Source organism: Lingula anatina, chromosome 3 (genome assembly GCF_051362555.1).
Source record: "Lingula anatina isolate TDL-2025a chromosome 3, LinAna3.0, whole genome shotgun sequence".
NCBI classification, from domain to species: Eukaryota; Metazoa; Brachiopoda; class Lingulata; order Lingulida; family Lingulidae; genus Lingula; species Lingula anatina.
In genome coordinates, this window is record NC_141769.1 from 21,386,575 (window position 1) to 21,404,784 (window position 18,210).

Here is an 18,210-nt window from a genome sequence, read left to right on the forward strand (position 1 = left end):
AGTGGTAACCTATCTTATGATAATGCAGAATTGCTCCAAGGGGTAAGGTGTAAACACAAAACTTAAGCGGGCCAAGCACGCTCCCCTGAGGAACACCAAATAAAAGCTGTGAGAGTTCAGAAAGCACACCATTTATATTAACTTGATGCATTCTCCCAACAAGATAGGATCGTAAAAGATCTAAGGCCTTATCTCTAACCCCTACACTCTGCTCTAGAAATGTCAATAAAATATTATGGTCTACTGTGTCAAACGCAGCAGACAAATCTAACAGTACCAATAACATAGCAGAATGTTTGTCAACACCACTTAACAAATCATTTTTAATTCTCAAAAGTGCAGATTCTGTGCTATGATTGAATTTGTAGGCTGACTGCATTTCCTCAACAAGATTGTTTGCTTCTAAATGCTTAAATAGTCTAACTGCTATAACCCTTTCTACTACCTTAGATAAAAATGACAAATTGGAAACAGGACTATAGTTTACCAAAAGATCCGTGTCAAGGTTGTCCTTTTTGAGTAGTGGGCGAATTATTGCAGATTTAAACTTTTTTGGAAAAACACCCACAGTGAAACATTTGTTGATAATTTCCACAATCAAAGTTATTACAGCCGGAAGAATCTGAACCAATAATGATGATGGGATCGGGTCTAACATGCATGATGTCTTTTTGGAACTGTTTATTATCTTTGTTACTTCACAGGTGGTTGTTGGTTCAAATATAGTGATGAGTGACTGCGGTTCTTGTAAAAGTTCTGACAAAGGTGGATGCGATGGTGTAGTCACAGTCTTTCCTAATTCAGAAAGTTCAGCGTTGATATTACTGACTTTAGTCACGAAAAAGTCACTCATGTTATTTGCAAGATCTTTCACTGAATCTGTTTTGGGGTACTTAGAGCAATTAGTTTTTCCCAGAATAGTGTTGACAGTTCTAAATAAAGCCTTGGTATCACCATCACATTCTTGTATCATGTTAGAATAATACGTTTCTTTAGCTTGACAGATTAATTTGTTTACATGACAACATGCTTCTTTATAGATCTGATGATGAACAGTTAATTTACTACCTCGCCACTTCCTCTCCGCTTTCCTTCTGTCTCTCTTTGCCTCCAGAATGTGATCATTCATCCAAGGTTGCAGATCTTTCTTAACAAACGTTTTAGTTTTGACAGGTGCAAGGTTGTCAAGTGCAGTTGTCAATGTCCTGTCATACAGAAGCACACATTCCTCAGGACTCAAATTATCAAAACTTAAATCACCCAGCTGTGATGTAATCTGTCGTTGTAATTCATTTACATCAATGCCCTTGATTTTTCTGAACGAGACTTTCTCCTTACTGGGGTGCGGTCTGCCACATCTAAGCGTGGTGTTGATAACATGATGGTCAGAAAGTAAATGCCCTACCTCACATGATGTTACAAGTGAATCACTTTCCCTAGCCAATACCATATCAAGCGTATGACCGCGAACAAATCCCAATATTTGAAAAATGTTGAAAGTGCATAAAATAATATTACATAATGTTTAAAGACATAAAAACCTATGCAACTGCTTATGTGGAAATACAGAAAATCTGAAGAGCTTCAGGTGGATGGGAGTTGAAAATGCCAGTGTTTAGAAAAAAAAATTAAAAAGAAAACAAAAAAAAAAAAAAAAAAAAAAATTCCAATAAAGCTGCTATTCAAACTTTTAATCTTCCTGTATTAACATGATATGAATAACCCCAATGTGTTTGAGGATAATAAGGCACTGTTATTCATCTATAGCATTAATGTTGGCATTACACAAATGTTTTTTCTTTTGTAAACTTATTTGCAATATTAAACAACATTTTTGTGCATTTGTGCATAATTATCACCAATTCCTAATTATGTGACACAGTTAAGAGAGCTTAACCTATAGGACTTGAATGGGAAATCTCAATGTGTGTTTTATGTAATCTTATTTAATGGGCACTTGAAAATCAATTAGGCAAGTAATTTTATAGCTCTGAATTTAGCTAGTGATTATCCCAAGGGACAATTACCACCATCCATAAACAGTAGCCCCATATACTGTAGCACTCCATAGAGCTGCATTGCTTCCAAAACAGAAAACAATCACACTGATTTCCAACACAAGCTACACTTCAGTCCTATGAAACTTTTCAGTAAGTTAGAATATCATAAGTAAAATGGTTTTTCCTTAGTGGTCATCCCAGCAGCGATGTCCAAAAAAGGTTTTTTTTCATCTTTTATGCAATTTAACATAATGCTTAACAGCACAATGGCCATCAATTTTTAATAATAAAGTAAATGTATCATAGCTATTCAAAAGATGTGACTAGCAATCGTATTCAAGCCAATGGAAGTTCAAAGACTAAGTCACACCTTGAAAATGTCCATATGTGAAAATTTTAATTGTAACAAAAAACTATATAATTTCCAAGAAAGTTAACCGATATAACAGGTTTTCCAACTGAAGCTATAATTTAGTGCTATGCTACATTTCTGTAAGTTTGAGAAGAGTAAGTGACTTGGTTTTCCTTTAATGGTCACTATGGAGGCATTGTCTAAAATGGGGTTGTCTTCAATTTTGATGCAATATTACATAATGCTTAACAGCATAATGACCATCAATTTTTAATAATAAAATAAAAGTATCATGGATATTCAGAAAATTTGATATGGAAAGGTCTTCAGGGCCATGGAAGTTCAGAGTCACAACTTCAAAATGCACACAGGAGATAACTGTACTGAAATGAATTTCTTTCCACTTTCAACACTTTTTTTACATATATCAAAATAATCAATTTACTGTCGTTTTTAAATGATCAACTAAGAAAGTTGTTGACATAGGAAAAATATCAATAGAACAATTTTAAATGTCCAATTTGTTCCATTCTGAGATTCTGAACATGGTGAATGATTGAATCTGACAAACTGTAAAGATATGAGTTTATTTCCATTTTGACACTTTATTACACAATGCACAATAACAGGTTTACCATCATTTTTATATAATCAACTAACAATATTGTTAAGATGCAGAAAATGTTAAAAGGACACCTTTACATTACTAATTAGTTCACAAATGAGATTGTTAACATGCCTAAGAATTAAATCCGAGGAAAAAAGACTTAAAAAAGGCACAATTTCACCAAAACTGAACTGATCAAGCTTAATTTCGAACCTCATCTGTATTTTAGTAAATCTGATCACCCCTGTGAATTTCAAGACGATTGGCTAATTGATTTTCCTTGAAATGTGTTTTCAGTGTTGCACATATGCTGAAATAGTGAAAAAACAGCATAACTTCCAAAAAAATGGCCCAATCAGGCAGATTTTCGAACTTGACCTGCGTATTATGAATATTCATCATTTCAGTAACTTATAAGCCAAAAAGTAAAACAATTTTTCGCTTATCGTGTTATCGGTGTTGCATTTATGCTGAAAAAAATGAAAAAAATAGCATAACTTCCACAAATATGGCCCGATCATGCTGATTTTCGAACTTGACCTGTGTTTTATGAATATTCATCAGTTCTGTAAGTTTCAAGCCAAAAGGTAAAACGGTTTTTCACTTATCGTGTTATCGGTGTTGCATTTATGCTGAAAAAAATGAAAAAATAGCATAACTTCCACAAATATGGCCCGATCATGCTGATTTTCGAACTTGACCTGCGTATTATGAATATTCATCAGTTCTGTAAGTTTCAAGCCAAAAGGTAAAACAGTTTTTCACTTATCGTGTTATCGGTGTTGCATTTATGCTGAAAAAAATGCATAACTTCCCTACATCTGTGTCTGTACATAAAAACAGATAGACCAATTGTCATTAAACTCACAGTAGTGGTCAATCTTACTTAAACACAGGTTGAGTTCGAAAATCAGCATAATCGGGCCATTATTTTAGAAGTTATGCTGTTTTTTCAAATTTCTTCAGATTCAATTCTTAGGCATGTTAACAGTCTCATTATTTAACTAATAAGATACGTAAAAGTGTTTGTTTGACATATCCTGCATCTTTACCACAGTGTTTTGATTTTGTAAAAATGATGGTAAACTTGTTATCGTGCATTGTGTAATAAAGTTTCAAAAATGGAAATAAACTCATATCATTTCAGTTTGTCAGATTGAATCATTCACTATGTTCAGAAACTCAGAATGGAGGAAATTGGACATTTAACACTATTCTATTGATATTTTTCCCCTCTCATCAATTTTCTTAGTTGATCATATAAAAATGGCAGTAAACTGTTAATTTTGTTTTATGTTAAAAAATTGTTAAAAATGGGAAAACACCCATTTCAGAACAGTGCTGTCTTGTTTACATTTTGGCATTTTCCAGGTGTGACTTTGAAGTTCCATGGGCCTGAAGACCTTTGCTAGTCACATTTTCTGAATATCCATGATACTAATATTTTATTATTAAAAATTGATGGTCATTATGCTGTTAAACATTATGTAATGTTGCATCAAAGTTTGAAGAAACCCCTATTTTGGGCACTGCTCCCATGATGACCATGTAAGGAAAACCATGTCACTTACTGTTCTTAAACTTAAAGGAAAGAATCACAGGACTAAAATGCAGCTTCAGTAAGCAATGCAATCTTTTTGGTAAATTTTTTCTGCCAATTAAACAGTTTTTTTTTGTGAAAATTTAACTTTTCACATATTGGCATTTTCAAAGTGTGACTTAGAACCTCCACGGGCTTGAAGACCCATGCTAGTCACATTTTCTGAAAATCCATTATACATATATTTTATTATTAAAAGTTGATGGTCATTATGCTGTTAAGCATTATGCAATATTGCATTAAAACAGTGTATGAAATGGCCGCCAGCCCGCCAGCCCGAGGCTGGTAACTTTCAGGCCGGGCGGGTAAGATTTGCAAATTACCCGCCCGACGGGCTGGCTATTTTTACAGCCTATTTTCACCTTTTATTTTGTCTATGTTCACAAGCGATTTCAGCAAAATATCAAATAAATTCCAGTGTTCTCAATAATCTTTTTAAAATCCGAGTCCATGGGACTCACATGTTTGACAAAATGTGAGTCCCATGTAAATTTTTCGAGTCATTCTCTTGAAGAAGAAAAAAAAATAAGTACCATTTAGAATTGCACAAATGTGTTTATTGAAATACATGTAACAGGTCAAAATTATGTAAAAATATAGCAAAATAAAAATATAACATCTTACAAAACATCTTTTTAAAAATAAAATTCTGCAGACTCATTGTACCAGGACTAGTCTACTAGAGAACGAAACTCAGTAAGTTTCTGTCAAATAAAACCAGTACTTTTCTGTTTTAGAAATATTGACTTTAAAACTACTTTGAATGCTTCCAAGATCATTTACAGTACGGTAATGACTCAATCTTTTCAATGGGGAAAAATTACAAATTTTTCAACGATGTAAATTTTATATCATGAAAATATATTTCTGTGTAGCATTTGTGGCTCTTTTTCTGTACAGAATAGAACAAAAAGGCAGCCTGCTTTTCAGTTTTGTAGCTACCATTCAATAGTTATGTTCTGATTTTAAGAAAATGTGACTTAAAAAATACAGCATCTGTAAAATTTGCAATTTTTACCCATATTCATTGCCTTCCCTGTCGGATGGCTCGAAACTTGAGTTTAGCCTGTGTGTAATCAAATTCAGCAAAATGCGGACCATTTATTGTTATCTTCATAATATTCTGCAGCTGTGCCTCACTAAGTCGGTTCCTACATTTGGACTTATGTAGGTTTTGGGCAGAAAAACCTCTTTCACATGATGCACTGTTGAGGGGGATGCACAGTGCAATTTGTGCCATTGTAGTGAAATCAGGAAAATCCTGATCGTGATTCTGAATGAGATTTTCACAATGGGATGTGAAGGTTAAATGCCTGCATAAGAATGTGTGATGCTTATATGGTACAAAGTCCTGTTGACACCTCTGAGTGTCAATAACATCAGGATGTTGATCATTGGTGTAGTGGTTGATAAGGAATTGAAGTTCATCTCCACCGTATGCTCCAAGATCTGCAGCAGCTTGTGGATATCTCTGTGGGTTGAGTAGCTTGTCCAAAGCTTTCAAACAATCCATAGTGTCTACTGGAAATCTGTCTTCAAGGTTCTCATTCAGAGTAGTGAAGAAAGCATCTGAGAAAACACAAAAATAAAATGAGTTAGTGAACTGTTAGTCTGTTAGAATAAATGAATATATACAAATGATTTAAACCAATATCTGAGTTTGATAGACTGAAACAACTTGTCTTGAGATATTATCTGATCATTATAGTAGTAATAAATTGTACCTTTCACTCTGGCAAAAGTAGCAACTTTGGCTTCAGTTCGGTTTACTGCTGTTTCCCTGTAGTTTCCATTGTCAGTCACCGCTCTATTCATCTGGTTTAGTGTGAGCAGGTAATCAGGATGTTCAGAGAATGTATGCAGTGAACCTCTAACTGTCTCCAAACTTCGGTTAGCAGTGTCAAAATCCAAGCACTCCCGTTGAAAACACTTTGATAGCCTGTATTAATAAAGTAGAATAAATTTCTTTAAACTAGCCTGCATTAATAAAGTAGAATAAATTTCTTTAAACTGGAATCAAAAGTGACAATATTTTATGAAAATTAAAAGTTAAATTGCATTATGAAAAAATATTAGTTATACCTGCTGAATAGTGGTAGTATATCTACTAAAAGGCAAGTCAAGGCCAGGAAGAGATAATCATCAACTTTGTTGAGGAGCCCTCTGGCAACAGCATTTCCATTGGCCGCTTCTTCTCCAAGACAAACAACAAGGGGTGACCAGCAGTTCAAGATGGCAACAACAGCCTGTTCCAGGGAGAGCCAGCGAACAGCCAAAGGTTGCTTCAGTGTGAGAAACTGGTCATCTTCCATCAGATCATATACAGCTCGGGGTCTGTTGTATCTTACTGCAGAATTTTGGAAGAACTGGTAGACTGCATTGACTGTTTCTTGGTAGGATTTAATTTGTTCCACTGAAGCCGCAGCTTGACCCACTGCTAAGGCCAGTTTGTGAGCCAGACAATGAATATGTACAAGATATGGATTTCTGCCCTTTAACTGTACTCCCACACCTGTTCGCCGGCCAGTCATCACAGCAGCTCCATCACTACCCAGACCCATGACTTTAGAAGCTGAAATGTTGTATCCTTCCATCCACTGTTCAATTGCAGCCACAATTGTATCAGCTTTCCCATCTGGGACATTCAGGTTGGCAGAGAAAGAAGTTCTGGCTTTTCCACCTACAACAGTCTGGACATAAATAATCAATTTTTTGAAAATTGCAATGTCGCAACTTTCGTCCACTTGAATGCCTATGTATTTACTTTTCTCTATGGCATTTTTCATGTCATCCTCAATAGTATCTGACAGACACTGAACCATTTCATTTACCACTCCAGCTGACGTATAGTGTCCCTTCATTGACTGAAGTAGGCAAAGGTCCGGGTAGAGATTTAGAGCCAAGTTATGAGATACCAAAAAGTACACAGTTTTCATCTGATGACCGAGGTTGTCATCTGTTTTTTGTTCCGCTGTGGATATAGCCCGCTGTAGAGCTGACTGGCCCTTAAGAGTAGAAGCCGCTTGCTTATGTTATTCGGACTGCACGTGTCGAACAAGTGTAGATCTCTGGTAATCACTGCATCCCGGATCAGTTGTAAAAACGTTACTCTTCTTGGCACGTTTACAAATGGAGCAAAACATAAAGTTGTCCGTGACATAAAGCCAGTCTTTAAAACTGGGATCTTCCAGCCAGGTTTTGTTGAAAGTCAGGATCTTTTTTATGTACATATTGCCATCACCTGCGTCTGTCGTCGCCGTCGTCGCCGTCGCTGTCGCCGGCGCCGTCGCTGTCGCCGTCGCCGTCGGCGCCGTGCACTTTCCTTGTAAACACGATAAGTGGAAGGCAGTTTTACTTTTTGGCTTTATATTTACAGAGCTGATGAATATTCATAAAACGCAGCTCAAGTTCGAAAATCAGGATGATCGGGCCATTATTGTAGAAGTTATGCTTTTTTTTTCACTTTTCAACATATATGCAACAGTGTAAACACATTTCAAGGAAAACTGATAGGCCTGTTGTCGTGAACTCTCAGGAGTAATTGATCTTACTAAAATGCAGGTCAAGTTCGAAAATCGGCATGCAGCCTGAGTTGGAAAAGCAGTCTAATTGGCTTCTTTTTCTGGAAGTTATACATTTTCAAAGTGTGAACTTGAACTCTCATGGGCCTGAAGCCTTATGCTTGTTACACATTTTACTTACATTGATATTACCTGTTGAGCATAATTAAAATTTGATGTTGAATTTGCAGTTTAACATAATGTACTTTTGCATCAGAATGGACAGTAGTCTATTTTGTGCATAGTTATTTCCTGCTTTTTGTCTGTACATTTGACAGCTTTGCTGCCTTGTTTTAGCATGGGACTGCGCCATTTTGAGACATTACAACCACCTGCATTCGGCACACCTCGGTCTTTTTCGTCAGGGATAACCTCAGCCGTAATGAGCGCCATTTTGCGTATTGCGTCATTCGGTAGATGGCGCACTAAGTGACGTGACAGGCCCAGCAAACTGCCAAACACGGTGTGTTTTTGTAAATTAATACGCTAGTTTCACCAATCACATCACTCATTCTGTATAATTTCCGTGGTCACTAAGATAATCATCCCTTTCAGTTGTTTTTTTTATCTCTCCCACTAATCACCCGCCTAAACAGGACCGCATTTTTTTTCGTCCCAGGGACGAAAGGGTGTTGATTATTTTACGTCCTTTTTAATTTCATTGCGTTTTTTACATATTGGGATGCCGTAAATGAGAACACTGAATTCACTGTTTTCACCCACTTTCATAGAAGCAAAGAACTAACCATAGCTTCCATCGAACGCTCGTATTGAAATGTAACTAACAGTCTCCCTCTCAGTGGCCTTGTTTTCGAAGTTTTGTCTGTGTGATATGAAGTTGAAGGACAATTTGAAATGAGGCACATTGTTTTTAACCAGCTTCAGTGCACAGCAGATAACATCATGTCATTGTTTTGTGTAGAGGAGATACCGCGAGTAGCAATTTGTAGGTTGAGAGTAATAAAAATGTGACAGTATAAAAAGTTATGATATTGATTAAATAGACTTATAGGTACATGAAGTGCTTATAATCAACAGTAATAAAGGCAACGGAGGCAAATTAAAGGAGAATTTTACAAAAAATTTGAATCCCAAAATTATGAGTGAACGTACGAGTTTACGCCGTGCGTCAGATGTAGTTCTTTTCCCACGTGCTTTCATCTTGGGCTGTCAAAAATGAAAAAAATTCTATCAAGTCAGATAGAGAAGTTCACAAAAGAAAAACAATTGAGGAAAGAAATAAAAATAAGAAAAATTACGACAGAACCAAACGAAAGAAAACAAATTGGGACCCATGGAAAGGTGACTTCGGTTTGCAATGAGTCGAGCGGCAAATTTTTTTGTAAAACTGTAACTCGAAATTATCACGCATTGCGACCGATCGCAAGCATCTCGATCCAGTAACTCGCCCATACTCGCCCCATATAATTTATTGTAGCCTCTATGTGATATTGCTATTCTCAATAAGCGATGCTTTCAAGATACGGGGCCCTGCAGGACTGTCTATTGGCCATTAGCATGCAGGACCGTTCCCGACTGCTTTTTAAAGCTTAAAAGCGATTTTCAAAGGGACCCTACGTGCTGAATTCTTTCTTCTTTATTGTTAGCACAGAGATCGATTTATTTGACAAGAATATATATATTTGGTCATACTTGTTGCTATACAGAAAAGCAAAAATTATGATCAAATGATATCACGAAATAGGAATAAAAGTTATGAATAAATTATTGAAGAAGAAATGAGACAGCCTGCAAGGTGAACATAAACTGAATTGACTGCCACCCCCCTCCCCCGCCCGCTAAAGGGCCCTGAAAACTTTTGGTATTTTAGATGGTGAATGGTGCCATTTGGTATGGTTTAGAACTATGATTCAACTAGTGAAAAGTCTTATTTCAAGAGGTAAGGGGGGTTTTTTGCAGAAATTGAAAGGGGGGTGTCAGAACCCCCCTGACCCCCCTCTAAATCCAACACTAACAAGGTATCATTCAGTAGAAATTCCAACCAATTTCTAAATTTCCACGCATGAGGCATGATATTGCCCTTTCATTTCCAAATTACTCTCCCAAGAATGCATTCTAGACCCCCTCAGCATACCTTTCTTAACTCTAGGGGTTATCATAACTAGGGCAGGTAACTACATGGCCGGGCTGGTAACTTTTCAGAGTTACCTGCCCGGCGGTCTGGCTAGCAATTTCCTTGAATTTCATACACTGATTAAAATAGAAGAAAACACAATTTTTGGTGCTGCTGCCAAGATGGCCATTATGGGAAAACCATGTTACTTATGATTGTCAAACTTTCAAAAAAGAAACACAGGACTAAAATGCAGCCTGAGTTGGAAAAGCAGTCTTATTGGCTTCTTTTTTTGGAAGCTATACATTTTAGTGAAATATTCATTTTTTTTCGTGTTGGCATATTCATTGTGGGACTCGGAGCTCCCATGGACATGAAGTTGAATGGTAATCAAATTTTCTACATGTCCATGCTATTTGTAGTCAATAATCAAAAATTGGTGATAATTATTCTGTAATATATTACGTAATGTTACATCAAAATGGACAGAAATCTTTTTGCACTGCTACTACAAAAATTATGAAAAGAAAACTGTGTTACTTCTTATTTTTAACTTATAAGTATGATTTTTAAGATCGGCATGCAGTTCAAATTAGAAAGCCAGTTCAATTGGGTTGTCATTTATATTTGAATTTTACAATTTTGTGTGAAATTTTCATTTTTCTCATTCTGGCATTTTCAAAGTGTGAACTTGAACTCCGGTGGGCCTGAAGCCTTATGCTTGTTACACATTTTACTTACATTGGTATTACCTGTTGATCATAATTGTACCACCAGCGTTAGCGCTGGCGGTACACATGGTTTTAGTCCCGTCCGGATCGTTCCGCCGGCTCCTGCGGCTCCGCCGGCTCCGCCGGACGGCTACCGTTACCGCTTCTCCTCCTAGACGGTAAGGGTTGTACCCATCTCTTGGATTTAGGTCACCTGTAATCTCAACTCGTTCCACGTAAAATTTGGGCTTTGTCGGTATTGGGGTCTAGGTGTGGCACTCATTGCAATGCACCCTTGTCTAAAAATGGCAAAATTAAATGCTAATTATCTACCCTGTCTCTAATTCGGGAACCGTTAATGCTAGAGACCCATTCTTTTTTGCTTTTTGTAGAGCATGTAAAGCCCAACACTGGAGGTGGTCTCCGTTTTTTTGTATTCCATACGGTTTTCGAGTTACGCTGTATCAAAAAGTACATATTGGTGGTGAAAGCAAAATATACAGTACGGTAATGGATAATAAATTTTGAACTCCGGAAAAATAAAACATAAGGCTTGGCAAAGCAGACAACTTGTGGTCAAAAATGACATTATTTCATCAAATTTGAACTTCTGGAACTTCAAAGCACCTCCCATTTCAAGAATTTTGACCAAAATGACCTTTTCTTAATTTTAATTAATTTTTTCTGTAGGAAATTTATGGCACATTATGGTAACTCCAAAATTATAACATTTAGTCCCTTATATCTCCAAAACTGGCAGAGATAGGTCCATAGTTACTATTGAACTTGAATAGGAAGTCATATACTGGCAATCTAAATGTGACCTTAAAATTGACCTTTGACCTACTTTTCACCATGAACTGAACTTTGCAAATTTTGCTTCCCTTTTATCTCCAAAACTGGCAGAGATAGGTCCATAGTTACTATTGAACCTGAATAGGAAGTCATATACTGGCAATCTAAATGTGACCTTAAAATTGACCTTTGACCTACTTTTCACCATGAACTGAACTTTGCAAATTTTGCTTCCCTTTTATCTCCAAAACTGGCAGAGATAGTTCCATAGTTACTATTGAACTTGAATAGGAAGTCATATACTGGCAATCTAAATGTGACCTTAAAATTGACCTTTGACCTACTTTTCACCATGAACTGAACTTTGCTTCCCTTTTATCTCCAAAACTGGCAGAGATAGGTCCATAGTTACTATTGAACTTGAATAGGAAGTCATATACTGGCAATCTAAATGTGACCTTGAAATTGACCTTTGACCTACTTTTCACCATGAACTGAATTTGCAAATTTTGCTTCCCTTTTATCTCCAAAACTGGCAGAGATAGGTCCATAGTTTCTATTGAACTTGAATAGGAAGTCATATACTGGCAATCTAAATGTGACCTTAAAATTGACCTTTGACCTACTTTTCACCATGGACTGAACTTTGCAAATTTTGCTTCCCTTTTATCTCCAAAACTGGCAGAGATAGGTCCATAGTTACTATTGAACTTGAATAGGAAGTCATATACTGGCAATCTAAATGTGACCTTGAAATTGACTTTTGACCTACTTTTCACCATGAACTAAACTTTGCAAATTTTGCTTCCCTTTTATCTCCAAAACTGGCAGAGATAGGTCCATAGAACTTGAATGGGAAGTCATATACTGGGAATCTAAACAGTCTGTCCGGAGATCTGGCATATCAATGCGTAAATGGTGATTATTACAAAAAATCCTACGCGCTTGCACAAAATAGTCCGCGACGTGTGTTTCGCGCCATATTTTGCAAAATCCATATCTGTTATGAAAATCCATGAAACTCTGTGAATAGCCCATTATTCCGCTTGAAACTTTCAAATAATAAAATTTAGAACTTGATGTAAACGCTCAATGTAAAATGAACATTTCATTTCCGTGGAAAAATTTGTATCAGCTGTCTAAAAATAGCACACGCGTTTTTCCCAAGCTGACCTTGGAATTTTTTACCCAAAAATGAAATGATTGCAGAAAAAATGGACAAACCTAATTTTTTGATATTATAATGATTTATTAAACTATATATGCTCAAATTACACCACGAAGAATAATTTTTTTGTGAGACCTTCCTTCTTTGTAAAATCTCTATTTTAGTGCGAATTAATTAGGTCAGTCGAAATTGGGACTGTCACGTTGCACTGAGCAAGTGACTCGAGAGCGTTTTTCTCGGTAAATCTTGCATTTCGGTTGAAAATATGGAATGTTCAGCTTTTCAAGTGTATATTTATAGTATACAGTGTGTAACTGTCATAGTGAGAGCTGTTATGGAAAACAATACATGAAGAAACTACATCGGTGCTGCAGATAGACCATATCGCTGCCATAACATGGTTTCAGACTGGAAAATTCTGCCGTTTGCCTTTCAAGTTACATAGCTTTGGGTTTGCAGACTAAAAGGTGAGTCTTTTTTGCATTCACTAAGTTTCATAGAAGCGCCGAAATATATAGAAATGATTTCGGAGTAACCTCCCTTTGCATAGTTCAAAAGCACTTGTTGACGTTCAGTACTAGTGAAATGTTACATTTTGTTGCAAAGTTACAGTTGTACTTTGTTTACATAAAATGTGTACTTGCGTACCTTTATCCGTTCTATTTCCTTTATGGAGTTGGAATCTAGACCTTTTCCAAAATAGGGTGTGTGTGTCTATACACACCTGTTAACTAGCACATTGCGCAATCAGCATTACTGGTGTACTAAAGGTCTTTCTTGGGCAGGTTCCAAAGTTGTTTTACATTATAAGTTTAAATATTGTTTTTTTTTTACAATTTTTCTCAATTTATCTGAAATTGTTGGTATTAAAATAAAAGTAAATGAAATAAGTTTAAATTAAATTAAACAAGTTTTTAAAAAAATAGTTTGTCAAGGCACAGCCACACTGTATGACCAAAGCCCACTTTATGACCTATGCATTGTGCTTTTTCAGTTTTAGTGTAATGCTGACAGCATACAGGGTATCCCTGCCTAAGCTATAGCATGAGAATGGACTTGATGGCATGAAATGAAAAGATACCAGTTAGAAGGTAATTAAGTGTTTATCAAAAAAAAAAAAAAAAAAAAAAAAAAAAGCCCATACTTCTGTATTTTTTATAACTGGCCTATTACTAGTAGGACCAAGGAATTATTAATATTATATAGTACTTTGATAAACAACTGGTGTGAGACTGACAATGAGGTGATTTTTTTTTATTCTATAGATTTTTCATTAAATTTCAGTTTTTGTCTGCTTTGTATAAATTTCTTGTTTCTACATGTATGATTTTATCATTATATTATAATTATTTTTAACAGATTCCTGAATTTCATATCAGCTGACAATAAGGGAAGAGGTGTTCTAGTCAAGACCAGGGAAAATTTATTTCCACACAATTTTGTGTGATGGTGCTGTTGATGCAGGTGTGACTGAACAAGAGATGGTGTTTTGTAGAGTCTTGGATATTATTTACCCTAGAAACCTTTCTCATAGCAGACAAGTTCTGGAACATTATTTTCTTCCAGTATTAAACAGGATGGGCTTTGACCCAAAAGACTTCCATTGAGAGTGGCCTGCCTTTAAAGAGTACATTGTACATAGGTGGCAGGTTTATAGTGAATTAAAAAAAAAAAAGACGTGTACCGATTTGTTTCAAAGCTAGGAGACCAGACAAAGATTAGAATACATACAATAATGCTAACTGAAATTGCCTTGTTCAGCCTGTCTACTTCTCAGGTGGAGGGAGGATACAGTGCTCTCAAAAGAATCAAATCTGACTGGAGGTCAAGTTTGGGGAATATTATGCTTAAGTTAACAAATTTTTGACGGCAGTTTTAAGGGGCCAAGTTTTGATGATCATTTAGTCAAGGAATCTATCAACCCCTGGGTGGCAGGGAAAACAGCACAATTTTGAACTTGGAAATTGATTTAGTTTTCTGATTGTCATATCCAGGTAAATGACCTGACCATTGAAGATTCTAGGGAAATAAAAAATTGAAACATACTTGTATACTATACTGAAGTTTTTTTTTTCATTTTTAATGCATTTTACTTTGATATGTATTTAATTACAAATTATATTCAAGAATTTTCAGCTGGGGAAGATCTTATTTGTATGTCAGTTTTGGCTAAAGTAATATTCATAACTTGATGGGGCAGGTGCTTCTCCTGCCCCCAGAATAGACGGATCAAGTTGGCCAAAGAGTTTATTGCAGCCTTGTTAACTGCTTTGATTTAAAAGGCAAACTTTGAAAAAGTTCAGTGCATATTCATGAGGCTGAATGAACATTTCCCAGGAACAGTGTTTTAAGGACACCAGTTTACTTAGTTTTGTTTATTACACAGATTTTAATATTTTGCATGTAAATTTAAATAGATTAGGGATTTTTCAAATTATAATTGGAAGGGTCTCATTTTAAATAGTTTAATATGTAAGAGACAAAAATAGTACTAGTACATAGAAATAAATCTTGAGCAGTAAAATAAGAGAACAAGGCATAAGTGCAGATCTTATGAATAAACTGGTGTTGAATGATTTTTTTTTTTAATTATCAAAACCCTTTCAGGCTTTAAAAAGTACAACCTGGCCATAGGCCAGTACTTCATTGTACAGTAAATATATATCCAAATAAAAAAATTGTGTTTTATTTATAACTAGATCTAGCAATATCTTCCTATATTAGTCAAAATTCACACTGGATTTCTTGTGGAGTGGATCATAACTATACCATTTTTGATGTTTTCAGAATGAAGCATATAACTCTTGGAATAAATCTGATGTTTGATGTACAGTCCTTGTTCGTATTTTTATTCTCATTGTGATCTGTTTGCTCTGATATTCAGAATATTTAAGAAAACTTGTAGTATTTCTAAGTCGGGTCAGTGCTTCAGGTTGGTCACGTGACGCTATAAATTATGACGAAAATGGGGTTCCATTTTTGTCGTCTTTTTGGAGATTCACTTATTTCCCCACACAAAATGGGTAAAAATTGTAGGAGACATACCTTATGATATAGCATTTGAAAGTTTATGATATCGTCTTTCTGCAAGATATAATTGTTTGAAAATATTTTGCGTTTCCTGCGATACGTAATCACAGTAACCTACTGCACTTGAAATAATCGGTTTTGCCAACTTTTACACCGACTTCACGGGATTATTAACACTTTGTCAGCCAGTTGGGCCCCGAACGCAACATATATTTAATATCAACACGAAGCCCACTTGTTTAGCTTTTAGAATATATGTAAAACGCTGGTGAAATAAACATTGTAGCAATTTTGTAATAGTTGAAACGCACTAGTGTGACACGCTTCAGAAATGCGAGTGCTTGGCGTCGATTTCACCTCGCGCTAAAAAAAATGGACAAAGCTGAATTTACAAAACATATATACTGCCAGAAACCCAGCTTAATTGGCTTTCATGATTTAGTTTTTAAAAAATTGTGAGATTTCATATTCTTACAGAAATCTTTAAGTAGAAAATTGCGGACACCTGAAACAGGGCTCCATTTGCAATCACCCGCGTGGATAAATCTCCCATTTTACAGTTCTAAATCTATTTTTTATGACAACTTACCTTAAAATTCCGAATCTCTAGACATTCCCGCTTCCTTTTATATACATATTGTTTAATCACATCAACAGTTGACAATAATACACATGAAAACAAGAAGAGATCAACAGTTGACCATTTTCACTCGATTTTGCTGAAAGTAGTGCGGAAATGGCCGTCGCTTCAGTCAATGTGCACCCGCAGCTCGGAATCTCCGGACAGACTGAAATGTTACCTTGAAATTGACCTTTGACCTACTTTTCACCATGAACTAAACTTTGCAAATTTTGGTTACCTTTTATCTCCAAAACTGGCAGAGATAGGTCCATAGTTACTATTGAACTTGAATGGGAAGTCATATACTGGCAATCTAAATGTGACCTTGAAATTGACCTTTGACCTTCTTTTCACCATGAACTGAACTTTGCAAATTCTGCTTCCCTTTTATCTCCAAAACTGGCAGAGATAGGTCCATAGTTACTATTGAACCTGAATAGGAAGTCATATACTGGCAATCTATATGTGACCTTAAAATTGACCTTTGACCTACTTTTCACCATGAACTGAACTTTGCAAATTTTGCTTTCCTTTTATCTCCAAAACTGGCAGAGATAGGTCCATAGTTACTATTGAACTTGAATAGGAAGTCATATACTGGCAATCTTAATGTGACCTTAAAATTGACCTTTGACCTACTTTACACCATGAACTGAATTTTGCAAATTTTGCTTTCCTTTTATCTCCAAAACTGGCAGAGATAGGTCCATAGTTACTATTGAACTTGAATAGGAAGTCATATACTGGCATTATAAATGTGACATTAAAATTGACCTTTGACCTACTTTTTATCATGAACTGAACTCTGCTAATTTCTTTCTCTTTTAACTTCAAACTTGACAGAGATAGGTCCATAGTTACTCTTGAACTTGAATAGGAAGTCATATACTGGCAATTTACTGTGACCTTGAAATTGACCCTTGACCTACCTTACGAAGAACTTAAATTTGATTGTACCATATATATTTTTTGCAATAGTTTAAAAATTCTTGTTGATTGCATTTTTACAGCTTGTCAAGCACAAAACTGGTGGCTGTGTCCCTTATTTTGTGTATGTGGGGGTCTATACGAATGCGCTTGCTCCAGCTGGTGGTACAATATTCGGAGGCGGTATCGCCTCTCTGATCCTCTAGTTGACCATGTTACCTGTTGTGCATGATTAAAAATCAGTGTTAACTGACTGTGTTATTATAAGCATTATTTATTATTGCATCAAAATTGACAAAATGACCCATTTTGCATCTTTATTTTCTGTTTTTTGTCTGTACATTTGACAGCTTTGCTGCCTTGTTTACAGCTTGTCAAGCACAAGACTGGTGGTGGTGTCCCTTTTTTGTGGGGGGGGGGGCCTATACAATCGCGCTTACTCCGGCTGGTGGTACAATATTCGGAGGCGGTATCGCCTCTCTGATCCTCTAGTTAAGTTAATATTGACTGGTATCTATATTTTTTTTCTGTTGGAAGACCTTCAAAATGGAGGAAGGATCAAAATAGATACTGTGGAATACTGTCAGAAAATATCTCTGGGTCCGCTCCTGTTATTGACCATGTTACCTGTTGTGCATGATTAAAATTCAGTGTTGACTGATAGTGCTATTATAAGCATTATTTATTATTGCATCAAAATTGACAAAATGACCTATTTTGCATCTTTATTTTCTGTTTTTTGTCTGTACATTTGACAGCTTTGCT

General features: G+C 35.9%; 1 protein-coding gene and 2 long non-coding RNA genes across 5 annotated transcripts in view; 2 read left to right on the forward strand and 1 right to left on the reverse strand.

The window, feature by feature from the left end:
- LOC147763065 (uncharacterized) overlaps positions 1 to 18,210 on the forward strand; it is a 45,363-nt gene that overhangs the window by 14,628 nt on the left and 12,525 nt on the right. The gene's annotated exons all lie outside the window — the stretch shown is intronic.
- On the reverse strand, positions 4,801 to 7,763 carry LOC147763066 (zinc finger protein 862-like). The gene is made up of 3 exons (XM_087008019.1): positions 6,642 to 7,763; positions 6,284 to 6,498; positions 4,801 to 6,128 (listed from the first exon to the last, which is right to left on the reverse strand). The coding sequence occupies exons 1-3, from the start codon at positions 7,493 to 7,495 to the stop codon at positions 5,584 to 5,586; spliced, it is 1,614 nt and encodes a 537-aa protein (XP_086864145.1). The 5' UTR covers positions 7,496 to 7,763; the 3' UTR covers positions 4,801 to 5,583.
- Positions 7,872 to 15,698, forward strand: LOC106173343 (uncharacterized). The gene is made up of 3 exons (XR_015333387.1): positions 7,872 to 13,333; positions 13,861 to 13,957; positions 14,226 to 15,698. It is a non-coding gene; the product is annotated as an uncharacterized LOC106173343 (long non-coding RNA).